Source organism: Carcharodon carcharias, chromosome 21, assembly GCF_017639515.1.
Source record: "Carcharodon carcharias isolate sCarCar2 chromosome 21, sCarCar2.pri, whole genome shotgun sequence".
Classification (NCBI taxonomy): Eukaryota; Metazoa; Chordata; class Chondrichthyes; order Lamniformes; family Lamnidae; genus Carcharodon; species Carcharodon carcharias.
Window position 1 is genome coordinate 80,390,373 of NC_054487.1, and position 27,768 is coordinate 80,418,140.

General features: G+C 46.4%; 1 protein-coding gene across 2 annotated transcripts in view; it reads right to left on the minus strand.

Moving 5' to 3' along the window:
* The window catches only part of dcn (decorin), a 67,738-nt gene that overhangs the window by 33,589 nt on the left and 6,381 nt on the right, over positions 1–27,768 (minus strand). For both annotated transcript variants that reach the window (XM_041215363.1, XM_041215364.1), the window contains exon 2: positions 14,450–14,662. In XM_041215363.1, the coding sequence (XP_041071297.1) occupies positions 14,450–14,633 (184 nt within the window). In that variant the 5' untranslated portion in view covers positions 14,634–14,662. The remainder of the gene's footprint in view (positions 1–14,449; positions 14,663–27,768) is intronic.

The following is a 27,768-nucleotide window of genomic DNA, read 5'->3' on the forward strand; positions in this document are numbered from 1 at the left end:
TAAGTGCGGGGTGGGTGACTTACTGCCTTCCCCACCCCGAGATTCGCCAAACTCTTTGCTGATGCACAATTAATGCGCTGAAAAGTAAAAGATCGTGTGTGTTCACCTGTCCAACCGCCAGCGGGAATTATGTCGACTTTCCCACCACCGCTGGACTTAGTCTCCAGGATGGAAAATTCCGCCCTACATTTCAAGCATACTTCAATGGCTTTAAAGTGCTTTGGAATGTCCTGCGATTGTGATGGGCGCTATGTAAATGCTACACCCCCAAAGCCCTGCAAATATTTCCTTTCCAAGGTATTTATCCAATTCTCTTCCAAAAATTATTATTGTTACTTCTTCCACCACCCTTTCAGGCAGAACATTCCAGATCACAACTCGCTGAGTAAAAATAATTCTCATCACCTCCCCCATTTGTTTCAATTGTGTTAAATCTGCGTCCTCTGGTTACCAACCCTCCTCAAAGTGGAAATAGTTTCTCCCTGTCTAAAGCCCCTCATCATTGTTCTAATGTTACTTGTGACCATCTCCAAAAAGAGAGAATCTAACAATCTCCTCTTGGCATTCAATGGCATTACCATCACTGAATCCCCCACTATCAACATCCTGGGGGTTACCATTGACCAGAAACTGAACTGGAATAGCCATATAAACACTGTGGCTACAAGAGCAGGTCAGGCACTAGGAATCTTGCAGTCAGTAACTCACCTCCTGACTCCCCAAAGTCTGTCCACCATCTACAAGGTACAAGTCAGGAGTGTGATGGAATACTCTCCGCTTGCCTGGACGAGTGCAGCTCCAACAATACTCAAGAAGCTTGACACCATCCAGGACAAAGCAGTCTGCTTGACTGGCACCCCATCCACCACCCTAAACATTCACTCCCTCCACCACCGACGCATAGTAGCAGCAGTGTGTACCATCTACAAGATGCACTGCAGGAATTCACCAAGGCTCCTTCGACAGCACCTTCCAAACCCGGGACGTCTACCATCTAGAAGGAAAAGGGCAGCAGGTGCATGGGAACACCATCACCTTCAAGATCCCCTCCAAATCACTCACCATCCTGACTTGGAAATATATCGCCGTTCCTTCACTGTCGCTGGGTCAAAATCCTGGAACTCCCTTCCTAGCAGCACTGTGAGTGTAGCTGCAGCGGTTCAATAAGGCAGCTCAACACCACCTTCTCAAGGGCAACTAGGGTGGGCTAATAAATGCTGGCCCAGCCAGTGACACCCACACTCCATGAACAAATAAAAAAAATAAACTGTAGTTGTAAGTGAAATCTGCATCCATCCTGAAAGCTGAACTCCTTCAATGTAATGAAGAGCAAGAATAAAGTGAAGTTTAAGAAAGGCTTGGGTCTGTTTAGCCAGCCACTGCAGAGCAGCCCATCACGGGAGTGTAAGTACAGCTAAGCACAGAGCCTACTACTTGAGCCCATAGTTAGAGATCAACTTTTCATCCTCAGAATCGACCACCCCATTGAGTAAACAATTTTCTCATGCACAGTCGTCAAAAAAATTTACTGCGTATCTGCAACTTGAAGGCCCTTTGTAAAACTCCAAGTCCGTACAGATTCCCCTCATAACCACATTCCTGATTAAACGGCCAGTGGCATACTTAAACATTGCCACGTACCATTCACTACAACTTAATTTGGACTCAATCGTTTTATTTAATGTGTAAACTACGTAGTGTTATGCAGTACAATAACAACAACCTGCATTTACGTAGCGCCTTTACCGTAGTAATACCTCCTGAGATCCTTCAAAGGAGCATTATCAGTCAAAATTTAACATCCAATCACTGAAGGTATTAGGAAAGGTGACCAAAAACGTAGTCAGAAAGGTAGGTTTCAGGGAGCATCTTAAAGGAGGAAAGAAAGGCGGACGTTTAGGGAGGGAATTCCAGGGATAGGGTCCAAGCTGTTGAAGGCAGGGCCACCAATGTGGCATGATTAAAATCAGGGGTGCTCAAGGGGCCAGAATTGGAAGAGCGCAGAGATCGCAAAGAATTGAAGGGCTGGAGGGGGTTACAGAGATCAAGGGCAGGTGAGGAGGGGGTGGTGGGGGGTGGGGAATGGAGGGATTTGAATAAGTGGATGAGAACTTTAAAATCGAGGCATTGCTAGACTGGGAGCCAATGTGGGCCAAGAATCGCAGGGTGACGTGTGGGTGGGACTTGATTTGAGTTAGGACATGAGCAGCAGGGTTTAGGATGAGCTCAATTTTCGGGAGGGTAGAATAAGAGAGAAAGTGTTGGAATGAGCCTGGAGAAGACAAAGGCATGGATGAGGGTTTCAACAGCAGATGGGCTGAGACATTGGGCAGAGACGCATCAGATTACAGAGCTGGAAGCAGGCAATCAATAATGAAGAGGATTTGGTATTGGCCAAACAACATTAGAGCACCTTGCATCATGTGACTATATTCTACCCCCTCATTAAGATCTGTGTTTTATTTACCCCTGTCTGAATGTTTATTGATGACCTGATAGTGGGTGAAGCATTTACACCTTCTTGAACACAATGACCACAATTTCTACGATCGAAGTTTAAATAATAGTATTACCTCTGCCCCCCACTCACAAAGAAAGTCTTCTATTGACAAAAAGCACCAAAGTTAGGTTGTTCTAATTTATTCTTGAAGCTCTTATGCAACATTCCAACAAGAAAGAAAGACTTTAATTTATATTGGGCCTTTCACAACCATAGGATATCCCTCAGCACTTTAAGGCTTTTAAAGTGTAGTCACTGTTATAATGTAGGAAACACAGCAACCAATTTGCACACAGCAAGCTCCCACAAACAGAAATGTGATTTTTTATTCATTCATGGGATGTGGGTATTGCTGACTGGGCTAGTATTTATTACCCACCCCTAATTCAGAGAGCAGTTAAGAGTCAACCAAGGAGTCACATGTAGACCAGATCAGATTTCCTTCCCTGAAGAGGCCATTAGTGAAGCAGATGGGTTTTTAACAGTTTTGTGGTCATCATCAGATTTTTAATTCCACATTTTTATTGAACTCAAATTCTACCATCTGCCATGGTGGGATTTGAACCCAGAGGATTGTCCTAGGATCTACTATAGATTACCAGTTTCTAGTGACAATACCACTATGCCACCACCACCCCAGACCAGATATGCTGTTACCTTTAGTGATGTGCTTGAGGGAAAAATATTAGACAGAAAACTGAAGATAACACCCCTGCCCTTCTTTGAAATAGTGCCATAGGATCTTTTATTCCAGCCAAGAGGGTTTATCTCATTTGAAAGAGAGATAGCACATCCAACAGTGCAGCCTCAGTTAGATTTTTTTTGCTGGAGTGTGATTTGAGCCTATAACCATCTAACTCAGAGGTAAGTATGCAATCAATTGAGCCACAACTGACAAACACTAAAAACAAGCCCCAAGGCACTTCACATAAGCAAGAGGGAAAAGTGGACACTTCACCAAAGAAGGAAATATTAGGAGGAGGTAACCAAAACCTTGGTCAAAGAGATGGTTTAAAGCAAGGTCTGAAAGGTGGAGAGGGAGAAAGGTTACCGAGAGATTTCCAGCATGTCAGGCCTTGGATGCTGAAGGTACAGTTGCAGATAGTGGGAGCAAAAAGAGGGGGCAATCCACAAGAGGGCAGAGCCAATCCAATGGAGAGTTTGGGAAGGAGAGGGCTGTCGGATGGAGAGAGCAACAGAGATCAGAAAGAGAATGGCTAGGGCAAGATTAAAACTGAATGAGAATTTTAAGTCTGAGGTGTTGAGGGAAAGAGCCATTGGAGGGCAATGAGAGCAGGAATGACGGATAAGTGATAGTTTGTGTAAGACAGGACATAGGCAGGAAAGCTGTAGATGAGCTGAAGTTTATAAAGGGTGAAGGATGGGAAGCCAATTAGTGGGGCGTTAGGCTAGTTGAGTCTGGAGGTGACAAAAGACTAAACAAACAATGAAACAAGTGATATAATCAAATTATTCTGCAAAACAGTGATGCACAGTGCACTATGCCACTGGACTAATGAAAATAACTCTTAAAAATCATATTGCAAGGAGCATGATCAGACAAAATTTGACATCAGCCTGTCATGAAGATATTAATCTGTATAATGTTATTGGAAATTATTTTAAATTGGACTTGTAGCGGGGTCTGTGTTTGTGTGTCTGAGTGTGTATGTCTTAATTGGATTAAAGCCAGCTAGACTGTGTGCTTTGATGTATAGTCATTTCGAGATGTTAAACAGTAAGGTAAAGGGTGAATTTGCATTTTGTTGAATAAACCATTCAAAGACTGGGGCACCAACAGTTTCCCAATGGCTAGCTTAGGTTGAAATTGCTCCTTTATTGTTTGTGTGCATATGTAAAATGACAGAATGTTGTTCTGTCACATGGACAACACTGTTCGGGCTATGCCTAATGCCACTCGAAAAGGATACTTGAACATTTACATTGTGACCTTAAACTCTGGTGTCGATTTTACCTGTTCCTGTCTAGCAGAATGATGGGGCTCAATGGCTTTAGCTACCCATTTTACACCTCACCCAATTTTCCCCGAAAGGACACAGTGTAAAACTTTTATGTTGATTCAGTCACAGGATGTGGATTGCCCATCCCTAATTGCCCCTGAGGAGGTGGTGGTGAGCTGCCTTCTAGAACCACTGTCAATGTGGTGTAGGTACACCCACTGTGCTGTTAGGGAGGGAGTTCCAGGATTTTGACCCTGCGATGATGAAGTAATGGCGATATATTTCCAAGTCAGGATGGCGAGTGGCTTGGAAGGGAACTTGCAGGCGGTAGTGTTCCTATGCATCTGATGCCCTAGTGCTCCCAGGATAGGGATCATGGGTTTGGAAGGTACTGTGGAAGAAGCCTTGGTGTACCTTGTATATAGCACACACTGCTGCCACTGTGCATCGGTGGTGGAGGGACTGAATGTTGAAGGTGGTGGATGGGGTGCCAATCAAGCTGGCTGCTTTGTCCTGGGTAATGTCAATTTTCTTGAGTGTTGTTCGAGTTGCACTCTTCCAAGCAAGTGGAGTACATTCCATCACACTCCTGACTTGTGCGTTGTAGATGGTGGACAGGCTTTGGGGAGTCACGAGGTGAGTTACATGCTTCAGGATGCCAAGTTTCTGACCTGTTCTTGTAGCCACAGTTCAGTTTCTGGTCAATGATAACCCCTTGGATGTTGATAGTGGGGGATTCAGTGATGGTAATGCTCTTGAATGTCAAAGGGAGATGGTTAGATTCTCTCTTGCTGGAGATGGTCATTGCCTGGCACTTGTGTGGTGCAAATGTTACTTGCCACTTAATGGCCCGAGTCTGAGTATTGTCCAGGCCTTGCTGCATTTGGACACGGACAGCTTCAGTATCTGAGGAGTCACGAATAGTGCTGAACATGGTGCAACCATCAGCGAACATCCCCACTTCTGACGTTATGATAGAGGGAAGGCATCCATGAAGTTGCTGAAGATGGTTGGGCCGAGGACACTACCCTGAGGAACTCCTGCAGTAATGTCCTGGGACTAAGATAATTGATCTCCAACAACCACAACCATCTTTCTTTGTGCTAGGTATGACTCCAACCAACGGAAAGTTTTCGCCCTGATTCCCATTGACTCCAGTTTTGCTAGGGCTCCTTGATGCCACACTCGGTCAAATGCTGCCTTGACGTCAAGGACAGTCACTCTCACCTCACCTTTGGAATTCAGTTCTTTTGCCCATGTTTGGATCAAAACTGTAATGAGGCCAGGAGCTGAGTAAGTTAATTCACTCCCTTTATTTCATTCTTTCATGGCATGTGGGTGCCACTGGCAAGGGCAGCATTTGCTGCCCATCCTGAATTGCCTTTGAAAAGGTGGTGGTGAGCTGCCTTCTGATGAAGGTACAGTGGTAATATCACTGAACTGGTAATCCAGAGGTCCAGGCAGACCAGACCATAGCAACTGAAGGAATTTAAATTCAATTAATAAAATCAGGAATATAAAGCTTGTCTCAGCAATGGTGACCATGAACCTATCACTAATTGTCGTAGAAACCCATCTGGATCCCTAATGTCCTTCTGGAAAGGACATCTGCCACCCTTACCCGGTCTGGCCTACATGTAACTCCAGACCCGCAGCAATGTGGTTGACTCTTAACTGCCCTCTGAAATGGCCTAAGCCACTCAGCTGTGTCAAACCGCTGCTACCTGCTGTTTCCTGCCTGAGTTATGGGGAGAAACAGTTAAAATGGGCTCTATTGTGCCAAGTCAGGATGTGGACAAAAAACGAGATGAAAGCTGCTCTGTTCTGGTGCTGAAAGGACTTTGGAGACTTTCAATCCAGTTCTTAGAGGATTCGAGTCCCGCATCATAACAGTTGTTCCTAATTTCTGTTGCCACTTGACACTCCCAGGAGGAAGTTGCTCGCAGGAGTTGGAAAAACTTACAGTGGTCTAGAGTGGCCTCTGAGTTTCTGTCTGAGACACATTGTTCAACAGGATGTATAAAGCTTTATTCTCTATCAGGCCATACGCCCTCAATGTGCCTGATATTTTCATTGTGTAACTTAAATGAGGAAAACTATTTTTTCCATTTAGTCACATCCTTCACAGCAAGGAGCACAAGAAAATATCACAAATATTACATCACCATCTTGGAAAGGATTTTACTCTAAAAAGCGGAAAGATCCAGAAATGAGCGTCCCTTGTCCAAGAGTTCTGGTGAATGCATTCTCACCAAAAGTGCTGTGCCAAGAGAACATCATAAAGCACTGAAACCAGAGCTGGGAGTCAAACAAATTTCCTGCACATCTGATATTTTAGCCTAAATGAAGTAATGGAACTAGAGCAGCAAGACTCCACTTGAATGAAATCTTAAACTACCTGCCAGGTTTATTGTTGCCAATTTCCAACTCTAGATTTTCAACCTTGATTCTGACCGAGAGTTTAATGATTTGTGTTCGAAAACCAAACTGGTATTGTTCTGCATTTCAAGTAAAGGTGTCCATTTGTGTGACTTCTTCCAATTCATATCTCTTGTACTTACATTTGACTTTCCAACCCTGTCTGTGTCTTATAGTTGGGTGCGGTATTAGGGACAAGTAGACCTTAAACATGGGGAGGCCGGGGAACAATTTTAATGAGATCGGAGAGTTGGGGGAACCAAAGAGGGCAACATGCCCGGGAGGTCAGCATTTATTGCTCATCCCTAGTTGCCCTTGAGAAGGTGGTGGTGAACTGCCTTCTTGAACCGCTGCAGTCCTTGTGGTGTAGGTACAACCACAGTGCTGTTAGAGAGGATTTTGACCCAGCAACAGTGAAGGAACGACGATATATTTCCAAGCCAGGATGGTGAGTGACCTGGAGGGGACCTTCCAGGTGGTGGTGTTCCCATCTATCTGCTGCCCTTGTCCTTCCACATGGTAGCAGTCGTAGCTTTGGAAGGTGCTGCCTAAGGACCCTTGGTGAATTCCTGCAGTGCATCTTGTAGACGGTACACTGTGTGTCGGTGTTGGGGGGAGTGAATGTTTGTGGATGGGGTGCGAATCAAGTGGGCTGCTTTGTCCTAGATGGTGTCAAGCTTCTTGAGTGTTGTTGGAGCTGAAATCATCCAGGCAAGTGGGGAGTATTCCATCACAGTCCTGACTTGTGCCTTGTAGATGGTGGACAGGCTTTGGGGAGTCAGGAGGTGAGTTACTCATCGCACGATTCCTAGCCTCTGACATGCTGTTGTAGCCACAGTATTTATATGGCTAGTCCAGTTCAGTTTCTGGTCAATGGTAACCCCCAAGATGTTGACAGTGGGGGATTCAGTGATGGTCATGCCATTGAATGTCCAGGGACAATGGTTAGATTCTCTCTTGTTGGAGATTGTCATTGCCTGGCACTTGCATGAATGTTACTTGCCACTTTTCAGCCCTAGCCTGTATATCATACAGGACTTGCTGCATTTGGACATGGACTGCTTCAATGTGGAGAATCAATTGGTGTGCGACCATAATATTAATGAACACCCACTATCCTGGCAGCAGCCACAATGCGTTCATTCTGAGACAATCTGCTGTTCCTATCATCTTCAGGCCTATGAACCAGAGGCTTGCCTTGGACAAAGGCATGTGCACACAGCTGATGACACAATCTATGCACTCACCCCACCTCCCGCCACCAGCTGACCACGCAAGAATAGCAGGAATATAATGAGTGTCACAGCAACCAGGAACATCGTGGAGCAGACCATCTGCGTGCTGGCAGCAGTGAGAGGAAAAAAACACAGTTATCCTGAGAGAGACCTTTGTGTTCCACAGAAACTCTGCCACTCCCAGGGAGTGGTACCTCAGCTATCCTAGTAATCTCTGGAGGATAGAGCCTGCATGACCCTTTCAGCATGGAGGTCTCCACAATGGCGGTAAGCATAGATCTCAGGACCTCTGTCTGAATATCTCCTGCAGCACTGAGGTATTGGCTGGCTTCTGCTTGTACTGCAGTGGAAACAGCCACTAAGCACTGCATCACAGGTGGGTCTGTCAGTTCTACCATGGAGTTGGCTACAACTTCCACAATGGACAGGATGGGCTTCAAGCTCCACATGATACCCTCTGCTCATGTTGGAGTCCAACTCCTCCATGCTCCTTGACAGTGAAAGGAAGCTGTCTTTCAGGCCTGACGATGCACCAAGCATCTCATCTGCTTTCCCCAGTCTGTCACCCCATCAACGTCCTCATCCGCTTTCCCCAGTTTCCACCCCATCGATGTCCTCATTCTCATTCCCCAGTTTCCACCCCATCGACGTCCTTATCCTCATTCCCCAGTCTGTCACCCCATCAACGTCCTCATCCTCATTCCCCAGTCTGTCACCCCATCAACGTCCTCATCCTCATTCCCCAGTCTGTCACCCCATCGATGTCCTCATCAACTTTCCCCAGTCTGTCACCCCATCAACATCCTCATCCTCATTCCCCAGTCTGTCACCCCATCAACGTCCTCATCCTCATTCCCCAGTCTGTCACCCCATCGATGTCCTCATCAACTTTCCCCAGTCTGTCACCCCATCAACACCCTCATCCTCATTCCCCAGTCTGTCACCCCATCGATGTCCTCATCCTCATTTCCCAGTCTGTCACCCTATCAACGTCCTCATCCGCTTTCCCCAGTCTGTCACCCTATCAACGACCTCATCAACTTTCCCCAGTCTGTCACCCCATCAACATCCTCATTCTCATTCCCCAGTCTGTCATCCCATCGATGTCCTCATCCTCATTTCCCAGACTGTCACCCTATCAACGTCCTCATCCGCTTTCCCCAGTCTGTCACCCATCAACGTCCTCATCCTCATTCCCCAGTCTGTCACCCCATCAACGTCCTCATCCTCATTCCCCAGTCTGTCACCCCATCAACGTCCTCATCCTCATTCCCCAGTCTGTCACCCCATCAACGTCCTCATCCTCATTCCCCAGTCTGTCACCCCATCAACGTCCTCATTCTCATTCCCCAGTCTGTCACCCCATCAATGTCCTCATCCTCATTCACCAGTCTGTCACCCCATCAACGTCCTCATCCTCATTCCCCAGTCTGTCACCCCATCAACGTCCTCATCCTCATTCCCCAGTCTGTCACCCCATCAACGTCCTCATTCTCATTCCCCAGTCTGTCACCCCATCAACGTCCTCATCCTCATTCCCCAGTCTGGCACCCCATTGACGTCCTCATCAACTTTCCCCAGTCCGTCACCCCATCAACGTCCTCATCCTCATTCCCCAGTCTGTCACACCATCAACGTCCTCATCCTCATTCCCCAGTCTGTCACCCCATCAACGTCCTCATCCTCATTTCCCAGTTTCCACCCCATCGATGTCCTCATCCTCATTCCCCAGTCTGTCACCCCATCAACGTCCTCATCCTCATTCCCCAGTTTCCACCCTATCAACGTCCTCATCCTCATTCCCCAGTGTGTCACCCCATCGATGTCCTCATCAACTTTCCCCAGTCTGTCACCCCATCAACACCCTCATCCTCATTCCCCAGTCTGTCACCCCATCAACGTCCTCATCCTCATTCCCCAATTTCCACCCCATCAACATCCTCATCCTCATTCCCCAGTCTGTCACCCCATCGATGTCCTCATCCTCATTCCCCAGTCTGTCACCGTATCAACATCCTCATCCTCATTCCCCAGTCTGTCACCCTATCAACGTCCTCATCCTCATTCCCCAGTCTGTCACCCCATCGATGTCCTCATCCTCATTCCCCAGTCTGTCACCCTATCAATGTCCTCATCCGCTTTCCCCAGTCTGTCACCCCATTGACGTCCTCATCAACTTTCCCCAGTCTGTCACCCTATCAATGTCCTCATCCGCTTTCCCCAGTCTGTCACCCCACTGACGTCCTCATCAACTTTCCCCAGTCTGTCACCCTATCAATGTCCTCATCCTCATTCCCCAGTCTGTCACCGTATCAACATCCTCATCCTCATTCCCCAGTCTGTCACCCCATCAACATCCTCAGCCGCTTTCCCCAGTCTGTCACCCCATTGACGTCCTCATCTGAATTTGTCTGTAACCTCATCCTCCAGTGAGCTGGCACATGAGCCAACCTTTGCCCATGGTCAGCCGATCAGAGGGAGCCAGCATGAATTTGTAAAGGGTAGCTCATGCCTAATCAATTTGATTGAATTTTTTGAAGAGATGACTAAAGTGGCGGACTAGGGAATGTCTGTGGATGTTATTTATATGGACTTGCAGAAGGCATTTGATGAAGTCCCTCATAAAAGGTTGTTAGCTAAAGTTGAAGAAGAGTTAGTCCTGTGTTTTGTTCCTTCCTGGATAGGTAACACATGCTTCTAATGTACAGTGTGCTGTTCAACAGAATGCACAAGAAACTGCACAACTAGTTGTGAAAGGAGCAAAGTTTGAAATATTATGAGATTAGGATTTAAAGCAAGACATAGGAACAGAGAAGGCCATTCAGCCCGTCGAGTCTGCTCCACCATTCAATACAATCATGACTGATCGAACACTTCAATGCCTTTTACCCACACTAACCCCATAACCCTTTACGTTATTGTTAATCAGAAATCCATCAATCTCTACCTTAAACTTACTTAATGACTGAGCTTCCACAACCCTCTGGGGTCGAGAATCCCAAAGATTCACAACCCTCTGAGCAAAGAAATTTCTCCTTATCTCGGTCCTAAATGGCTTCCCTCTTATGTTGAAATTGTGTCCCCGGCTCTAGACTCCACAACCACGGGAAACATCTTACCTGCATCTACCGTGTTTATTCCTTTAAGTATTTTGTAGGTTTCAATCAGAAACTCTAGATATAGGCCCAGTTTGCCCAATCTCTCTTCATAAGACAGTCCCGTCATCCCCGGAACATGTCTGGTGAACCTTCATTGCACTCCCTCTATGGCAATAATATCCTTTCTGAGGTAAGGGGACCAAAGCTGCAAACAGTACTCCAGATGCGGTCTGGCCAAGATTCTATACAATTGAAGCAAGACTTCACTACTCCTGTACTCAAATCCATTGCGATAAAGGCTAACATTCCATCAGCCTTCCTAATAACTTGCTGCACCTGCATGTTAGCTCTCAGTGACTTATGGACAAGGACACCCAGGTCCCTTTATACATCAACACTTTCTAATCTCTTACCATGTAGGAAATACTCTGCGCATCTGTTCCTTCCACCAAAGTGGATAACCTCACATTTTTTCACATTATATTCCATCTGCCATATTCTTGCCCAATCACTAAATCTGACCAAATCCTCCTGTAGCCGCTTTGCACCTTCCTCACAACACACATTCCCTCCTAGCTTTGTATCATCCGCAAACTTGGAAATGTCACATTTGGTCCCCACATCCAAATCATTGATATATATTGTGATATATTGTAATATATATATTATGTATTCTAAATTGAAAACACATAACCTAAAGCAACTAGAATCATAGGATCATAGAAGGGTCATGGCCCAGGAGAGACCATTCAGTTTGTCATGTCCGTGACAGCTCTCTGCAAGAGCAACTCAGCTACTTCCACTCCCCTGTCTTTTCCCCAGGATTCCCTCTTAAAAGGCTCGATTGAGCCTACTTTCGTCACACTCTCAGGCAGTGCATTCCAGATCCTAAACACTTGCTGCTGGCAAATGCTTTTCTTCATGTCACCATTGGTTCTTTTGCCATTCACCACAAGCCAATGTCCTCTAGTTGGTGAATCTCCTCTCAACCTTCTCTTGTCTAAGGAGAACAGTGCCAGCTTCTCCAATCTGTCCATGTAACTGAAGTTTCTAATCCCTGGAACTAGTCTGGTAAATTTTTTCAGCACCCTCTCTAAAGCCTTCACAAAGTGTGGTGGCCAGAATTGGACACAATACTCTAGTTGAGGTCAAACCAATGTTTTATAAACCATAACTTTGCTGCTTTTACAATCTATGCCTCTGTTTAGCTCAGGATCCCATATTCCTTACGAACTGCTTTCTCAACCTGCTCTGCCACCTTCAATGATTTATGCACATATACCCCCAGGTCCCACTGCTCCTGCACCCGCTTTAGAATGTATATTTTATATTGCCTCTCCTTGTTCTTCCTACCATAACATGTCACTTCACAGTTCTCTGTATTAAGTTTCATTTGCCACATGTACGCGCATTCCCTCAGCCTGTCTATATCCTCTTGAAATCTATCACTATCCTCCTCACTGTTCAGTTTTGGAAATCTTCCAAATTTTGTGCCATTGGCAAAATCTTGAAGTTGTGCCCTGTAAAGCCATGTAAAGCCTATCAGGTAAAGCCTAACACCCCTGTGGAACCCCACCCAATACCCGCCTCCAGTCCAAAACACAACTGTTCACCACTACTCTCTCTGTCCTGCCACTCAGCCAAATTGGCATCCATGTCCCTTTTATTCCAGGGGCTTCAGCCTTGCTGACAAGCCTGTTGTGTAACACTCCTATGGAAAAGAGAAGCCAATTAAGGAAAGGCAAATTGAGAACTGCAGTCCATACCATGAAGCCACATATCCAGATTTACAATTCCACCAGCTCACCACCACATTTTCAAGGGCAACTAGGGACGGGCAATAAATACTGGCCCAGCCAGCGAAGCCCACATTCCATGAATGAATAAATTAAAAAAATCACTATCAGATATAATAGGATTCGATTCAACATTTTCACCATTCCATCTTTACCGTTCGGGGATATTATAAAACCATACAATCATCCAACAAAGTGTTAAATCCAATAATTGTATGTTGAGGAAGAATGAGTCTGAAGCTAACCTGTATCTTAACATGGGTTTATTTCCAAGACAGTAAAGTAAAATCACAGACTCTCCCAAGTCCTCCTAGGCACCCAGAGTGAACTGGTTTATATACTCTTTGGAGCAACCATTTAAAACAGATTAACAAAACAAGGCAGCCCCTTAAAAGGATACTGGGAAAAGAAAATCAAAACCTGAAAGGAAACTTACAAAATTCAAACTAAAATGTGTTTAAAGGGGTCAATAAAGTACCCAGCCCCCATGGTGGGCACAGAAGGCATCGATCACGTTGGCGGACACTGTGTGCTCCTCTTTGCAGGGAGTGAACTAGTTTCTATACTCTTGCAATGATTCCCTCATCCTTCCCCAATTGGGGAACGCTGTGCTAAATTACCAACTTAAAGCATGTATTCTATTGCAGCACAATTTCAACATTAACACAGAGGAGGAGGCCACTTGGTCCATCATGGCTCTTTGAAAGTGTGTCCACTTAGTCCCACCCTGCCACCCACTGCTCTTTTCTCATTGCCCTTCATTAACTTTTTCTTTTCAAGTATAAATGCAATTCCCTTTTGAAAGTTAAGGTTCAATTTGCTTCCGCCCTTTCAGGCAGTGCATTCCAGACCACAACAACTTGTAAAAAAAAATTCTCCTCATTTCCCCGCTGTTTCCTTTGTATATTACCTTAGAAGTGTGTTCCCTGGCTAACGACATCCCCACTGCCGATGGAAGCAGTTTCTCCTCATTTACTCTATCAGAGCCTTTCATCATATCAAACAGGAACTAGTTGCATTGATAAACGGTAATAAAACCGCTCAAGGAGCTTCACATGAGCATTAACAAGAAAAACTGAGCCACAGAAGGGGTTATCAAGTCAGGTGATCAAAATTCCAGCCAAAGAGGTAGGTTTTAAGGAAACCATCTTAAAAGACAAGAGAGGACGAGAGGTTTAGGGAGGGGTTTCCAGGGCTTCGGGCCCAAGCAGCTGAAGTCCCGGACACCAATGGTGGAGTGATTATAATCGGGGATGCTCACAGGCCAGAATAAGAGCAGTGAAGAAATCTTGGTGGGTTGGAGGGCTGGAGGCAGTTACAGAAATGGGGATGAGTGAGAAGGATATGAGGACAAGGATGCGAATTTGACAAGATTTATTCAACATGAAGACACCGGGAAAGCAATCCCGTGACTGAAGCGGTCTGAGACAACACAGCTTACCTAAGTCAGAGCACTGTACCACTCTTCGTTGGCACTGACAACCAAACGGGCACCTGGGTACATCATTATCGGGGAGAAAACCAGATCCCTCATCCTCCAGCATAAAGTCAAGGAACTGCGTCTGATGAAATGGCTTGGCCCAGGAGGCTGCCACCAGGAATGCCAGCGATATGATCACATGCATGGTTGGCACAAGTAACACAGTAACTTAACCTAGGAGAAAGCAAAAGAACACAGTGGTTACAATACAAAGAATTGCGCTGAGTTAACAGCACAGCAACAGGCCATTCAGCCCAACTAGTCCACGCTGGTGTTTGGGCTCCACATGAGCCTCCTCCCACCCTCTTTATCTAACCCCATCAACATGTCCTCCTATTCCTTTCTCCTTCATGTCCATGTCTAGCTTCTGCTTCAATGCATCTTGCTACATTATGCATAACATGTATTGTGTCATTCAAAGGTCAAGATAGTGTCATTTAGCCAAGTCAAACCTTTGAGACCATAGGAACATGCCAACATAGGAAATAGGAGTGGGAGTAGGCCATTCAGCCCCTCGAGCCTGCTCCACCATTCAATACAATCATGACTGTCTCTCACATCCATTAGAAAAAGCAAAGCACCTTTAGTTTAACGTCTCATTTGCCAAGGAGGCACCCCAAACAGTGCAACATTCCCTCAGTACTGCTCTGGAGCATCAGCCCGGATTTTGTCCTCAACTCTCTGGAGTGGGACTTGAACACATTCTTGTTAATTGTACACCAGCCAGCTAGAGACCTGCTCTGGCGTTCGGCAAGTGGAGAGAGGCAGATCTGTTGGCCCTTCACATCACATCACTGGTGAATATTAAAGGGGAACTCTTCCATTTTTCTGCCTGTTTCTATGGACCAAGAGTCCAGGAGGAGGGAAAATGGGAAAACTGCATTTTGTTCTGCCCATGATCTCTACCAAATATGTGTAATTGTTGGATGTGGATCTGTGATGCAAACTCCAAAGCAGAGAATCTCCCTAGAATGTTTAATGAGAGAAGGAGGCACAAATTGGGGGATTTATCACAGGGTGTGTCACAATAACTTAATTGCCCACAATAACATAATCCCTTTCAGACTTCTCTTGAATCCTGTTTATAGACAGGAATATTTTCCTTGAATGGTAATAACAATGAGTTCCAAATATAATAATGGGAAAAATATCTAGTTACCGTCTCAAGTGAGCTGGCAATAATTCTTTCAACATGCAAAGCTTCTGATTAACACAGGAGAACTGTGATTTTGAAAAAGATGTTAGTGGAATGAGGCATATAATTAGGAAGAAAGTATAACATTAGAAAACATCACTGAATCCGCGGGTATCTATTTCAGCACCTTCATTCACATCTTCTAATCATAATTAAGTCTGGTCAAATAGTCATTAGTCTGGTGTATTATTCTAAAACTGGAACAGGTCTAGCTACCACCCTGTTCACAGGCAGTTACTCTCCGTTTCATTCCAGTCAATGTTGCTTATGAACATAAGGAATTTCCGATCAGACATTGCCTCACTCCACGGCTGGCCATTTCTTTTGAACTCAGTAAGATATACTGACAGAATATTGTAAACATTAAGTTTGTTGCTGGTATGTTTTCAGATGTGGTAGCATGTGATCAAACACATTGGATGACAGTTTTAAGAGATTTTGAAATAGATGGCATTGATGCATTGCCCTCTGAATTTAAATTGAGACCAGAAACTGAACTGGACCAGCCATATAAATACTGTGGATACAAGAGCAGGTCAGAGGCTGGGGATCCTGCGATGAGTAACTCACCTCCTGACTCCCCAAAGCCTGTCCACCATCTACAAGGCACAAGTCAGGAGTGTGATGGAATACTCCCCACTTGCCTGGATGAGTGCAGCTCCCACAACATTCAAGAAGCTTGACACCATCTAGGACAAAGCAGCCCACTTGATTAGTACCCCATCCACAAACATTCACTCTCTCCACCACCAACGCACATTGGCAGCAGTGTTTACCATCTACAAGACGCATTTGCCAAGGGTCTTTCAACAGCACCTTCCAAACCCACGACCTCTACCATCTAGAAGGACAAGGGCATCAGATGCATAGGAGCACCATCACCTGGAAGTTCCCCTCCAAGTCAATCACCATCCTGACTTGGAAATATATCGCCGTTCCTTCACTGTTGCTGGGTCAAAATCCTGGAACTCCCTCCCTGCCAGCACTGTGGGTGTTCCTACACCACATGGACTGCAGTGGTTCAAGAAGGCAGCTCACCCCCAACCCAAGGGCAGATAGGGATGGACAATAAATGCTGGCCTCGCTAATGTTGACATCCCATGAATGAATAAAACAAATTCCCAGGACTGTGGAAATCTTTGGGCTGTCTGATGAAATGTTGGCAACATGAAACATTGGGTGGATCATCTGGTCCTGCTGGTGGTGGGCATCATGGAGGGAGCGGACAGTAAGACGACAAGGCCAAAAATCGGTTACATGCCATTGTCAAACGCAATCATCCGCTCCTCCGTCAATGGCGGGCCGCGTTTCCCACCATCCAAAATTCGGAAGGTAATTTTAATATATTTGCATCTCATTATTGTGCTCTCAACGCTGGAACCATCCCCCCACGTCAAACTTGCCGCCCACGTTGGTATGACTTCAGAACAGCATGCTTCACGATTGCCTTTAAAAGGTGTGTACCTGGTGACCTGAACTCTGAGGGCTCCTGTGGGGGTGAGGCCGATGGGATGGTGGGTGGGTGGTGGTGAGGCAGCACAGAGCTCATGTCTGGGGTGTGGGGGGATGGGGGGGGTGGTGGGTGAGGGAAGCGGCCTCGCACTTGGAAAAGCTTGTCAAAAGTGAGTATCCTTCTGCAGCTGAGACCGTTGAGCAGCAGCTCGGTGTGGGGCCTCTGAAACTCTTCTGCCCACTCAAGCAGCGCAAAAGCATGAAAATGCCAGCAAATGCTCCAGAACCTTTCACCCCTCGGGCGCAGACTGTAAATTAGTGTACGGTTTGAGGGGCAGCAGAACAATTGGCCGACTGGGCAAGTTGTCCAATCCCCTTGTGAAAGGCAGACATGGCGCAGTCACTGGTGGAGACGCTCACAGCCCCTTGCAATGTCTTTATTCAGGTTTGGACCAGTGTCCCTCATGGTTCAAGCTAACAGTGCAGCCTTGCAGTGAGGGTTAGGAGAATGCCTGTGCCTGAGCTGAGAGCACAGCCTGCAGTCCAGTGGGCAAAGCTGCTGCCAATCAGTCAAGTGGACTGGGGCAGAGGTGGGTGGGGTTTCGGACAGCCAATGAGCACACTACACACTGGCCATCCAAGCAGTGGCCAGCACTCTCCTGCACGTGTGAAGGGGCCTTGAGACTTAACCAAGAGAGGTTCTTCAGGCACATATGCTAATCCATGCGTCTCTCTCTTTGATCCTGCAGGAGGAGAAGATCAGGATCATGGAGGCTGGTGATTTAGCGTATGCCTCATGGCTTACAGGGAGCAGAGAAGAAGAAGAGTGTGGTAGAAGCACCTGGCTCAGCAAATGGAGGAGCACCACCCTCAAAATGAAGGGGTGGGCAGGCAGTTGAAGATCCACAGAGAGCCGTCACTCATAGGCACCTCTCTCACACAGGGACTATAGACAGCACCTGTCATTCCTGCAGGTGACTGAGAACCAGTTTCGCTGAAGACTGCACGAGTCTAGGGAACTGGTCAGTCACATATGCCACCTGCTGCAGGATTTGGTGTCACGGGGACATGGAGGGCACCCATTGCCAGTGGCCATGAAAGTGACAGCGGTGCTCAAATTTTATGCTACTGGCTCCTTCCAGGCCTCCACAGGTGACCTGTGCGGGAACTCAAAAGCCTCCACCCACAAGTGTATCCAGAAGGTCATGGACGCCATATTCGCAATGGCACAGAATTTTGTGCATTTTGCCCGGGGTCAGGAAAGCCAGGAAACAAGAGCGCTGGGATTTTCGCAGATCTCAGGTTTCCCACAGATGCAAGGTGCCATCAACTGCACTCACGTGGCACATAGATCTTCGTGGCAACAAACAGTCAATTATGTCAACTGCAGGGGCTTCCACCCGCTGAATGGTCTGTGACCACCACAAACACGTGGTACAGGTCGGCGCATGATTCCGAGGGAGCGTCCGCAACTCCTACATCTTTAGCAGGTCTCAGATGGCTGAAGTCTTCCAGGGTCCAGAGAGACGACAAAGTTGGCTGCTCGGGGACAAGGGTGACTCACAGAGGACGTGGCTGATGTCGCCTGTTCCCCGGCTTCAGACTGCAGCAGAGTGACTGTACAACGAGGTTCAAGCCACGACCGGGACTTTGGTGGAGCAAACAGTAGGCATTTTGAAAATGAGGTTCTGTTGATTCAACATGTCTGGTGGAGCACCGCAATACAGTCCCTAGGTGCTGTCCCGCATCATCGTAGGTTGCTGCGCACTATACAACCTAGCGCTGCAATGGGGGCAGGAACCGGCTGAGGAAGAGATGGAAGAGCTGCACTCCTCCTCCGATGGTGAGGTCCTTGAAGGCGAGGATGCCGGTAATGAGGCCACCGCACTGATCAGACAAGGCAGGCTCGCTCTGGAGGCCCTCATAGCCGCAAGATTCATGGAGGATGATGACTCTGTGCAGTGAGGACACTCCATAGATCTTCACATAGCCTCTGTGAATGTCTGACTCCTGTCTGGCTGAGGACAGCTCACTTGAGCTCGATGATCAGGGTCATATCATGGAGATGGAGCAGTGAAACTTTAAATGCACCTGATCTTTTGTCAGCCTTCAGCACCTGACCCTTCAGGAGCACAGCGTCACCGGACACACATGCTGAATAGATGGGGGCCAGCCCCACCTCAAAGGTGCAAAGAGAATGACGGAGCTCTGGGACGCCTGCCCAGGACATTCTGGTAGCAATGACAAGCACCAGCAAGGTGCAGGTATCAGTAATGTGTCCAGAGAATGTGTGGCCAGACCATCACTGTGGTCTGAAGGCTGCACAAGGTACAGGGAGCAGGCCCTGGATTGAGGCATCTGCTTTTATGTTGTGCAGGAACCCACGTTTCAAATCTGAGTGACACGAACACTGCTTATCATAACAAGGAGCCATAGGTAGGGGGACATCCTTGGGAGTTAATTTACAATAGTGAACGTTATGTACAAGTGATTAACACCCATGCCCACGCTATGCAACTGCATATTCTTAACCTTCCTAATTCTGTCGCTATGTCTTGGTGCTTCCCTAATACCCACAGCAGAGCTAGAGGCAGCCTGCTGACTGATATGCCCTGCCTGTGATGATCTTGGCGGGCGTCCTTTGAAGGGCTGAGACCTGGAGTGCCCCCGGCCTGCTTTGGGAGTCCTGCTGTGGGGCAGGTGCACCCTCCCTTGCCTGTGGAGCTGGATCTGCGAGTGTCACAGGAAGAGGGGATTTTGATCTGTCGGGCATTACTGGAGTCACCTGGATGGATGGCCCCGGGGTGGGGAGATGCTGATCCACTTCCCTATGGGTGCCTGGCAGCCCCAGGCTGAGTCCTTGAGGAGATGGGGAAGCCGGAGTGAGATCCAGCAGCCCCACACCCCTCTGCATTGACACTGTTGGGGGCCAGTAATGGCATCAGTGATGGAGTGCAGCCCACTCAGCAGGGCCGTGGTCTCCATGGCGACCGCCATCCTACCAGTGTTGACCTCGGTGCGTCAGCATATCAGCGCTATCACCTCAGGCTGAAAGCGGACGGACTCCTCCATCTTCCCTTGCAATCTGAGGAGTGCAGCAGACATCCCTTCCTGATGTTCCCGTGAGTGTCTTTGCAGCTCCACCAACTGATTGAGGACCGAGTCCAGAGGCTCATCATCTGACCTGGATTCAGCAGATTCCTCAGGTCCAGCAGCCCTCCGAGTGCCGGCAACAAAGGATGTCCATGCCCCCACCTGCTGTGGAACAGATTGGGTGCTGTCTCACCAGAATGCAATCCCGAGGCTACTCTACATCTAGGTCCCATCAGGTTGGGTGCCGCTGCGCTGGTGGAGGGTGTGGGTGAGCGCTGTGACAGGTCTTCAATGGAGCTGCCCTCAGGGTCCTCATCTGAGGTACTCTCGGCACTGGGGTTGGGGCCAAGATTGTCTGAGGGCAACATGGCAGGTGTGTCTAGGACAGAAAATGACGATTATTAGTGTTTGGCAGCTGCATTGAACACAGGACAGGGGACTCAATAGCGTCGAGTGTGGGATGATGTGGTGCAGGGTCCTCATGTGGGCATTCGCAGGCGACCTCACTGTCGCTGTAGGAATGGACCATGTCCTCTCCGGCCAGTTCAACACGCGCCTCTCAAACCGAGTGAGGACCGTGGGGCTGAATTTTTAGCTCGGTGGACGGGCGCACACCCAACCCGACCGAGCGTAAAGTGACCCAGGATATTTCGGTCAGTGGGAGTGCACCCGAGTCAGCATTGCGCCCGCCAACAATTAAGAGGCCTATTCAGGCCATTAAAAAGGTAATTAGAAGAAATTTTTCGCTGCTGGTCCAACCCTCACGGTTGACGGGCAGGCGAAAAAGCCAAGCGGCCTTTGCATCTTTTTGGAAACCTCATCCACAGGTGGGATGAGGTTTCCAACATAAAATAAAAAAGAAATAAAAATCTTAAAATTTATTTAATAACATGTCCCTGCTCATGTGACACAGTCACAAGAGGGGCCACATTTTATAACATTTTTAAGATCTTTGTTTTTCATTTTTAAAACTCTTCATCTCCCTGAGGCAGCTCTGTGCCACAGGGAGATTTTTCAAGCGCTCACTCATGCACAGGCACCAAGTTCCCCCTCTCGCCCACCTCCCCCGCCTGCACAGGCAGCGCTGAGCGTCGCTGCTCATGTTTCACGCTGGGCAGGCCTTAATTGGCCGACCGGTGTGAAATCACGGTCCGGCCCTGATCGCGGGTCGGCCATCGGCTTCCTGACTACCCCCTGCCCTCCCCCACCGAGCCCACCTGACAAGCGCAAAATTCCGCCCTTGATGTCCGGCACTCCACCTCCAGTCTCGGACCTCTCCCGGTGATTGTACATGATCTTGTCCTGCCATAAAGACAGATGGGGAAGAGTGTGACCAAGGCGCATGCCTGGCCAAATGAGACGGACGCCAGGCATGTGTGTGTGTGTGTGTGTGTGTGTGTGTGTGCTGAGTGCAGCCCTGGAAAGGATGAGGAGGCAGTCTCCAGACGACATGAGGCCAGATGGAGATGTGAGGGCGCATGTGAGAGAGTGAGTGGTGATGTCCCTTGAGCTGGCAGTGAGTGAGGTGCCAGTGAATGTGTGATGGGCTTGTGAGTGGGTGAGTTTAGGGTGATGAGATGGTTGACTTACTCTGGCGGCACGGATGAGATCATTCATCTGTTTTCTGCACTGGATGGCCGACCTCTTGTGTACAGCATTGTCACTGACCACCTCTGCCACTGCCCCCCCCTAAGCCAGAACGGTGAGACTGATGGGCCTCCCGCAGCCAGAGCAGCTTCTTGGCCTTTGGAGGCCTTGTCTTCACCGGAGCAGTCCTGGGCTGTAAGCATTGAGAAGTGTGAGCGCGGCTGATGTTTAAATAGGGTGCCCTTGCGTGAGGAAGTGGTGAGGTATCGGCGTGGCGGGCAAATCGGAGGCCACTCACCATCGAGACGCCATGTTTCCCATGACTGCATAACTTATGAGGTAGGAAGGGGACAATATGGTGCAAAAACCCACCACTGTGGCCAGTGAGTAAAACACCTTTTCTCACGGACGTTACCGCACTTAGTGCAAATCTGGGATGGTCTTGCCCATTAATTTTGCTTCTCTCTCCGTGGGCAAGCCTGCTGTGCATTTCCAGTATTTTCTGTTTTTATCTCTGGGTTAGTAACATTAACAGTAACAGTAAATACATGTTCTACTAATTTATTAACTGTACAACTTTCTTTACAAAAGGTTAATCCATAAAACAAAAAGTTTTAAAGTTCAAACCATTTAGACCTGGTAATAGTCAACCACAAGATTTTGCGTTTTATTTTAAGAAAAAATAAATGCATTATATACAAATATATCTGTAAATTAAAAGTTAAATATTTGGTGAAACTAATTCATGGCAAATCCACCCTGCCAGAGAAAAAGTGTGAGTGTCCCGTTTTCCCATTTTCTAAAAGTCTTTGCTTATAATGAGGCAGTATCACATATTTCTGGCCAAAAATCAAAGTGTTAGCACTTTGTATTCCTAAATGTAATAGTTAGTCAAATATTCATAAAGAATGTTCCAGAAGCCAATAGTAAAAGCTCTTATTTTTATATCTTAATAATTAGATAAATCACATACAATCAAAACACAAAAGTAAACAGACACACAACCATGTACGGACCTTTTCACTATAGAATGGAAGAGAGAACTTGCATTTGTATAACACCTTTCACATCCTCAGGACATCAAGCAATTTAAAGCCAAAGAAGCATTTTTGAAGTGTAGTCCCTGCAGTAACGTCGGTAACATGACAGCCAATTTGCACACAGCCAGCTCCCACAGACTAAAATTACCAGGTGACCTGCTTTTAGGTATCGGTTGAGGAGTAAATATTGCTCGAAGAGTGCCAGGGGATCTTTTACAGCCATCTGAGAGCTCAGACAGGGCCTCACTTCAACATTTAACCCAGAGCATGGCACCTCTGATCCTGCAGCACTCTCTCAGTATTGCACAGAAGCATCAGTCTTAAACCCTCCAGCTTCAGACTCAAAGGTGTGAGTGCTACCCACTGAGACACAGCTAACATGGAAACAGACCCAAACGACTGAATATCTGAAGCACAAATATGAACAAAATATTTGCCGTAATGCATACAAAGTGAATTCCTCCCTTACGGCCTGTGTTTTGTCGTGACATACATTTTGCAGCAGATGGCAGTCAAAAAAACACCATGTTCAATCTCTGGTATTTGATATTATTCTATACTCTGTTTTTCCACTTAATTCTTAAGATATGACAAATTGCTTGACAGATCCACATAAAACCCCACATGCCAAGTCTGCGACTGAACTCCACCCTCATCCTTCCTTTACTAATGTTCCACCAGATTCTCTGGCTGCTATTTCACTTGGCTCCAAACATCTGTTTAAAATCCAGCTGTCCTTGCCTGCACCAGCCACTCACATCACCCCATCCACCCCTCGCAGAGTACACTGAGGGCGGACACAGAGTAGGAAGAAATGAAGCTACTGCAGAGGAAAAATGGAAATTTGTCTTAATTGTTATTAAATATATGCAGAGGAAATATTTCTGGGAGTTTTAAATACTATAAATTAAATGTCATCCTTTGGAATGTGAGACATGATGTATCAGTGGCTGCTTGCCTGTTATTGTAATGGAAGTGAGCTCTGAAATGCTGTGGAGTGTTGCACTGCAATCTCTCAGTCTAGCTGTGATGGCAGATCAACATCCGCCTCTAGGGAAACAGGCACTAGTAACCTGAGTTAAGGCGGGGGACCCCTGTGGAATCTCAGGCCTTAGAGATTTATGATCTAACAACAGAAAACACTGGCAAAGCTCAGCAGGGTCTCTTCTTCAGAAGAAGGGTCATACGGACTCGAACCGCTAACCCTGTTTCTCTCTCCACAGATGCTGTCAGACCTGCTGAGCTTTTTTCAGCGTTTTCTGTTTTTAATTTCAGAGTTCCAGCATCTGCAGTCTTTTTCTTTTATCTTAGAAATTAACACCCTTGTTTGAAGTTAAAAATGTGTGTCATTTTGTGACTCCTAGTTGAATAATAAGGTAACAAACTAAAGATCCAGATGATCACCTGAACTTGTGTTCAATCACCTGAGGGGGTCTGAGGGGAAGATTGCAAAAATTTGTTTTTGACCCTGGGTTTTTCTCTGGCTCATTTTTCCAGTCTCTAGATATTGGGTTGGGGGTGGGAGGGGCAGAGGTGGGGATAGGGGCGGAGGTGGGGAAAGGGACTTATGGATGGGTGAATGCAGGACCAGCGGACAGGGGTAGGAGGTGTCTAGTCTTGATGCCCCAACCATCATGAGGGTATGGGGCACGTTTGATGGATCGGCTAGTCTTTAGCTGTGCAGCTCACCAGCATCTTCTCAAGGGCAGTTAGGGATGGGCAATTAATGCTGGCCCAGCCAGCAAAGCCCACATCCCGTGAATGAATTTAAAAAGAAGTATGTATTTTGGGATGACTCCTGGAAACTAATGGCATCAAAGGCTGTGGGCCCAGCAGTAGCCATCTTAGTGCATTCCCTCCAGGTCTTATTGTCAGCTGCAAACTCACACTCTTAACCCCGATGGCACTGCAATACTTCAACTGCAGCTTTTCCTCTTCATTACAGGCTGCAGTGCAAGCTCCCATTCCTGATTAACTATTGGAGGTGGCCCAACTGGTCACATACAGGGAGGGAAGAGTTGAGTTCGGCACTGAAGGTCAAAAAAGGGGTGAGTTGCCGTTTAAGTGCAACGAATTCATTTAACTCCGTGTTAATATTTTGCTTGACCCTCATCCACTTATTATCTAATTCTACAATGTTGTGTGATATTCTCACTGTTTAAAGGGAGAAGGTGACTTAGTGGTAATGTCATTGGGCTAGTGATCCAGAAGCCCAGGCTAATGCATGGGGACATGAGTTCAAATCCCACCATGGCCACTGGTGCAATTTAAATTCAGTTAATACTTCTGGAATTGAAAGCTGGTCTCAGTAATGGTAACCGTGATTGTTGTAAAAACCCATCTAATTAACTAACACCCTTTACTAACATCCTTACCTGATCTGGTCTACATGTGACTCCAGACCCACTTAACTGCTTTCTGAAATGGTCTTGCAAAACCCTCCCTTCAAGGGCAATTAGGGATGGGCAACAAATATGCAGGCCCACACCCCGTGAAAGAATAAATAAAAATTTTGAGTTTGAGGGAATTACAGAATACGTAAATACTCACATTGGCATACGAAACAGCCCCCAAAAATCCAACCCAAAAAACGCCAAGGAACAAGATTAACATTGTTGAATGAGCAGCTGTATCAGCAGATTGGAATGAAAGGTTGTCATGAGGGCACTAGCTAACATGATGGTGTGAATTTCAGTAACCTTGCTACTCTTACAAATTCATGGAATTTGTTGCATTGAATTTGGACATTGTCTTATTTGTGAGTGTATCCTGTAATTGCCAGATGAGATGTGGTTAACTCATCCCATCAGATCACTGCACTAACTAGTCAGAAGAGAGGAATTCTCATATGATAAACATGGACCCATTAGTCACTGTCTGATTATTTGCTGTCTCTCACATCTCACCATCCATGTCAGGAAAATACCAAATACCAAATCGTTGAAGATGTTCTTCAAATGTATTTTAATATACGTTTCAGAGTTAGAAAGGAGTGATTCTGAAATGACTAACAAATGGTTTAATAATTAGTTTCTAGCCTGCATTTTTGATTCATTTTAATATAAAAGTTGCCTGTCAATCAATCAAACTTTAATATTCAAAGTTGAGCTGTGCTGGTCACTATTTGATTCAATTATGATATGTTTACGAATGAACCCAAGTTAAATTTCTAGTTTAGCAGTAAAGAATGTGGATGGGACCAGAGATTCATCGATATTAAAAGGCTCCTGTGTAGCAATAGGATAAGGATTAGATCATGACTGACTGTATCTTTACTCCATCAACTCACCTTGGTTTCAGAACACTTAATGCCAACAAAGATCCATCAATCTGAGTGTTAAATTCTACAACTGCTTTTTGGGGGAAAGTTCCAGATTTCCATTACCCTTCCATTTCCTGACATTACCCCTGAATAGCCTGATTTTAAGGCTATGCTGCCTTATTCTGGATTCCCCCACCAGAGGAACTAGTTTCTCTCTATCTACCATATCAGCACCTTTAATCATCTGAAGCACCACAATTAGATCACATCTTAATCTTCAATACTCAAGGGAATATGCAGCCTGTGCAACAGATCAGCCATCTCACTGATTGGCGTGGAACAGCCTCAACGGGCTGAATAGTCTAACTTTGTTCCTAATTTCTTAACACTTCTTCATAACCCTTTTAGCCAAGGCATCATTCCAGTGAATCTGGGCTTCACTCCCTGCCCCTACCAGGCCAAAATATCCTTCCTGAGGCGAGGTGACCAGAACTGAACTCAGTATTTTTTTTATATTATTTGTTCATGGGGTGTCGGCGTCGCTGGCTAGGCCAGCATTTATTGCCCATCCCTAATCGCCCTTAAGAAGGTACTGGTGAGCTGCCTTCTTGAACCGCTGCATTCCATGTGGTGTAGGAACACCCACAGTGGTGTAAGTATTCTAAATGGGATCTAACTAGAGCTCTATAAAATTGTAACATAACCTCCACCCCATTATTTTTGGCCTCTTGATATGAAGGTTACATTCCTTTTGCATTTTCATGTAGCTGTCGACAATTTTTTAGTGTTTTCAGGCACCAAAATCTCCTTGCATCCCCAGTAAATACTGTATTGGCTCAGTATGCTCATCATTTATATTGCCAGTTGGAAACCGCCATGTCCTCCATGTTGGCTCCTGATAATCTTAAAGAATGCATTAATTGCAATTATCATTGCCCATGTCTTAAGTAGATGCATGTCTGTGCATTAATCTTGGCTATTTTATTCGATTTGCGCCAAGTACGTGTTTCCAAAGCTTTCTCGATCCCCACTCACTTCTCCCTCAGAAAAGTCATGCTGGTATTTCCCTTGTGTTTGTGCCAGGCAATGGTAATATGCTGGTTATTGCGGATGTATTCACACCACAAGTTCAGCTCTGTTCTGAAGTGGCCTTAGCTTTGTACCAACGCTGACCTAGAGTTCGGGGCCTAAAGTGTCAGCCGTGACTGTGTGGCTCTGGTGGTAGCATGCTCACTGCTGAGTTACCGGTTTCCAGGTTCAAGTTCCACTCCAGAGCTTGTGCACAAAAGTTAAGGCTGACATTCCAGTGCAGTACTGAGGGAGTACTGCACCGTCGGAGGTGCGGTCTTTCAGGTGTGACCTCAAAGCGAGGCCCTGTGTGGATGTATCCTATGTCACCCTGAATTTGCAAGACTAGCAAGGTTACTGAAATTCACACCATCATGTTAGCTAGTGCCCTCATGACAACCTTTCATTCCGATCTGCTGATACAGCTGCTCATTCAACAATGTTAATCTTGTTCCTTAGTGTTTTTTGGGTTGGATTTTTGGGGGCTGTTTTGTTTGCCAATGTAAGTATTTACGTATTCTGTAATTCCCACAAACTCATAATTTTTATTTATTCTTTCACGGGGTGTGGGCCTGCATATTTG